This window comes from Oncorhynchus nerka, linkage group LG24 (genome assembly GCF_034236695.1).
Source record: "Oncorhynchus nerka isolate Pitt River linkage group LG24, Oner_Uvic_2.0, whole genome shotgun sequence".
Lineage (NCBI taxonomy): Eukaryota > Metazoa > Chordata > Actinopteri > Salmoniformes > Salmonidae > Oncorhynchus > Oncorhynchus nerka.
This window is the reverse complement of record NC_088419.1, coordinates 49765650-49770350: the sequence shown is the minus strand read 5'-3', so window position 1 is coordinate 49770350 and position 4701 is coordinate 49765650. Positions and strand designations below refer to the sequence as shown.

The 4701-nt window shown below is 43.1% G+C and overlaps 1 protein-coding gene across 1 annotated transcript; it reads right to left on the bottom strand.

The window, feature by feature from the left end:
- Positions 1-1411: 1411 nt before the first annotated feature.
- LOC115108074 (transcription factor HES-1-like) lies at positions 1412-3412 on the bottom strand. The gene is made up of 4 exons (XM_029632015.2): positions 3035-3412; positions 2786-2881; positions 2555-2642; positions 1412-2243 (listed from the first exon to the last, which is right to left on the bottom strand). The coding sequence occupies exons 1-4, from the start codon at positions 3173-3175 to the stop codon at positions 1732-1734; spliced, it is 837 nt and encodes a 278-aa protein (XP_029487875.1). The 5' UTR covers positions 3176-3412; the 3' UTR covers positions 1412-1731.
- Positions 3413-4701: the final 1289 nt, after the last annotated feature.

Sequence of the window (4701 nt, the reverse complement as noted above, 5' to 3'; positions counted from 1 at the left end):
TTCGATCTGCGTATTTTGTGGGAAATGTAAGAATGTGTAGGGATCACATGAGAGGTTACTGTCCATTTCAAGTACAGCCGAGTGACATCAAATCCCAGATGAAGAAATGTAATCTACCATGCAGTCTTTTTTTATATTCTGTGTCGTCATTGAGTAAGGCACTTACCATAGAACGGTTCCGGTATCTTTTTCAGCAGGTCTCTGCCATGCATCTACGCTGGTGTACCATAAATGATACGTTGTCCTGTGAATATAATAATATAGCCCTATTATAAGTATAGTCTATGTGTTGATATCTTGCATTTCAACCAAGGTCAACATTTTACACGAGACGTGAGGACCGTACACTTACTTATATGACAGGGGCTAACGTGGCTGATATCTGGTGGTAACCATTGATCAATACTACCGCAATCAGATTGCGCTTCCTTCCTGTGTTGCTAGATGGCGCACATGACTTCTAAAATCCTTGAACACTGGCTATCTCCGCTGCAAAAGGTCAAATGAGCCGTCCCTCTTCAAAACAGGCTTTCCTGTTCAATAGTTCGACTCACATACACTTGACATATTGTCAACAATAGTCTCATCTGATTATGTGGATAAAATGACATTCGTTGGTGTTACACAAATTAAAATAACAAGACTTTTTATTCAAGGTTCATTGGCCACTTATGACATGAACAGCGGGAGAGATGTTGATATAACTAATTCAAAGTTAGCCTACAAATACAATTATTCAAGGACAAAAACTTAAATATTATCTTGGATATATGTGATCTTTGAGAATAATTATCGAAAGTCATTTTTAGGAATATATTTTTTATCAAACTGGTATCCCCTTCTAGGCCTAAAGGGCCTCGTTATTTCACACATGTTCAGTGTTGTTTCCCCCTCTCCCCCTCATCTCCTCACCTCTCATCTCACCGAGCAACACCTGGATTCGGATACACCTGGGCAAATCAGGCACGTTTCTTGTTGAAAGAAGCCAGAAGCAACGGTCTTTTGTGCGATGGCATTTTACGCAAAATCTTTGTGTATCAAATGAAATGCCCCACTTCATATTCTATGATACTTGTATGCAAGTGTTGGTGCGAAAAATGATCTACTTTTACGCAACATAAGACTAAATTGTGATCCATTCCTGGAGCAACAAGTGGCTGTGTTTAGTTTACAATTGGTTGAATGTGCATGGGTTTTGCGCGCAGCAGAACATAAACGATTATGCACAACTCAATATCAAATATGACTTTTGCGCAAAAAATATTGGTAGAATATGATAGCCATTTTCTCTTATAGAATGTATAACACATTATTCTCAAGTGTATCTTCGCTACACAGCTCAAAACAAAAGTTAAGAATTATGTAGGCCATTATTTGGTGGTCAGGTTTCTGTTGACAAAATCATAGCAGATGTTTTTCAATATCTTTACAAATTTATTTGTCTTCCAAAACGAAGAATTACGTCAAGGGCATTCAACATATCTTTGGCATCACACAGTACAAAAGACACCTCGAATATAAAATGCAGTGAAAAGACTTCAACAATACAAATCTCATTCCAATATGAACTTCACGCCCTCATAAGCTATACAAATATAGTGCATCTTTTCATCTTAATGCATTGAAAGTACAAAAACAAAATCAAAACAAATGTTTTGTAACATTGAACAATGATCGAACTGAGTGTCATTAGAAAAGTATTTTCAATATGTATTTTTTATTTATTTTTATCTACCAGGGTCGCCACACTGAGTCCGAGTTGCCTGTCGGTGCACCGGGGGACACTGCCGCTGGAACAGGCGTGTTGACCTGGTTCGCATACACCGGGATAACCGGACCGTTGGGTGCAAAAGCTGCGTTGGGGATGAGGAAGGCAAATTGTCCGTCTGTGGCAGGTACGAGCTGGAAACCGCCGTATACTTTAGTGGCTTCTGGTGACATGCTCTGGGGAGAGCCACCTTTACAAGGCAGGGGCATCACGTTGCCTTGCGGAGATGAGTTGGGCATCTGCACCATGGACTGGCCGAAGGAGGGGTGGGGAGGCCCGGCTGAAATCTGGTGCTGTGTGGGGTAGTTCATAGCGTTGATCTGCGTCATGCAACTGGCCAAGTGACCGAGAAGCCGCGTCCTGACCTCGGTGTTAACCCCCTCGCAGGTGGATAGGAACCGGGTGACTTCATTCGTGCACTCGCTGAATCCAGCTCTGTATTTCCCCAGCACGGTGGGATCAGTGTTCAACGCAGCTTTGGGAGAAAGAGAGACAATTATAAACCACTGAGAGTATCGAGAAAAATTATACAAATTTGAATTGCGAACATGAACATTGCTCAAACTAAAAATGTATATTCCAAGGCTCACCGATGGCTAACTTAAATGGGATGTTAATTGAGATATTAGTAGTCTATTCAATAGCTATATTCCGAGACAATATGGGAGTGAGGATGTGGGCCAAGTCTGTAACCCGACTACCGCCTTCTTATCATGATCTAATCCGCAAGAAGGAAGTCTGGAAGAAATCACCCCGGGTATTCAGCGAGCAGCTACAGTCACTTACCAGTCATTTGCGCTCTCTGGAGGTTCCGGAGGTGTTTTACGGTCATCTCCAGGATGTCTGCCTTTTCAAGTTTTGAGTGTCTGGAGCTCTGTAATGTAGAAGAGTCATATTGTTAGGCTTGACGATTGTCCGATGGAAATTGTATAAGGCGTTAAGGTTTTCAATAAAGTTAATATAGTATTGAGATGGTAATAATGCATTTGTTATGAGCGTAATAAACAGAACACTTACATCTTTTTTGAGCGCGTCCAGGATAAGTGTTTTCAACTGTCCCAAGCTTTCGTTTATTCTGGCTCTTCTCCTTTTCTCCATGATAGGTTTGGATGACTAGAGAAAACAAATAAAATAAATGGTTAGAATGATGGAACTTGCTCAAGGTGGAGGAATGGGTCATGTTTCGCTATACCAGCTCGTGTGTAATTTTGGAGAGACGGAGAGAGAATATCGGCATTTGTAAAAATGCTTTGACCGAGTACTAACCTTTCTGTGCTCGGAAGCCGTCTTGGGTTTATCAGGTGTCGTGTTCATGCTGGCTGGGGTAGCAGCAACCGGAGAGGATGAGTTTTTTTCCATCATATCGGCAGGCATCTTCTGTCCGTCTGAAATATCCCTTCCACACATGCACGGCAACTCTGTATTACAGTCCACTGTTGGTGGTTATTGACAAGCAGTCGGCACTTCTTCGCAGTACCCTCTTATAAAATTCCAAATTCCGGAGGAACAAAATCCTTTCTGTGTGGTGGTGCACCTATGCGCGAGAGACAACTGTCCCCAAGAGAGGGCTGAATTATGTCACGGAGTCGAAAGACCACTGTCTGCCAACGGACGCTGCGTCTGAGTAGAATGTAAAGGCACTTCGTGTTGGTCTTATTTATATCTGGGACTGCACGCGAACGGCTCGTGTGAAACTTCCCAAACTTTCTTTCCCACAGTAACTTTCTACCAATCAGCGTGAGGGACACGCGGCCGGAGGGGAGGATGGCTCGTGTTCAGCGCTCTTCCATTGGTTGTTTGGCGTTTGAGCGGGTGGCCAATGGCGCGCGGCCGGGTTTAGGGCACAACCGGGACTGCCTTCAATCATTCCGTTTACATATTAACACTTGAGCCCCTGACTACCAGCACAGAGTGCTGGGCTGACTTGACTTGGCATGCTGATCCCCAACTTTCAGGCGATACGCACAGGAGGGGAACACTCTACACACGATAATAGTGGCTATAGCACCCAATAGAACTATACAAACAATACACTTTTCCACATAGGCTGCTTGTAATTATACTTCCACATACTTGTGGACTACAAACCGGTAAATGTGGTACATCCACAGAAGATAGCCTATTCCGACAATAGTGTTTAAGGAAATAGCATAGTTTAAGTAATTTATGCAATGGTTCAAGAAACCAAATGTATAGTTCTTAACTACAGTGCGGGCCTACTTGTTAGGCTATTATGTAATAACCTAGTATTGTTACAGTTTATATCATTAGATGTGATCTTGGGGAAAGAACCTGGCTGTCTCCTCTTAGATTGCCCTGTGTTGCAGTGAGGCTGAGAACTACAGCCTCGATCAAGTTTTGCACTGCGTGAGATCAAGAACCATCTCAACTTTAACCTGTCAAGATTGGAGCAGTACTTCTTTAATGCGCCCCACCGCTGTACAAATTTGGCGTTTTGACATCTGTCGGCATGCGAGCGCTATTGTGAATGTGGAGCACGTGCCAGGATGTTTTATGAGCGCAGTGGTTGAGGTTTGGCTGCCGGGCTAGGGGTGGCGGTGGTGGTTTACATTACAGGGAAGGTAAATAGCAGCTGCTGTTTTAAAAGCCTGGGAAAACCACGCCTACTGAGAGCTCGATCGGGCTTATCGGAATGCGAGCCAGAGCAGAGATATTTCTGAGTGAGAGCACACGATTAGAGCGATGCATTGCCTGCATCGCCTTTGGTCGGGCAGAAGTTAGGCTACGCATTGCATTTCAGGTCATAATTACATTTCCTTATCCTTATCGGAGAGACAGACGCAAGCTCGAGCTGTAAATTTAATGGTTAGGATAATTTCCCCCACACAGATAGTTTTAACACATACATTTAGTAATTCCCAAGTTATTACACTTGAAAAACTAGTAATAAAAAAAAAAAATAAAGGCTGACG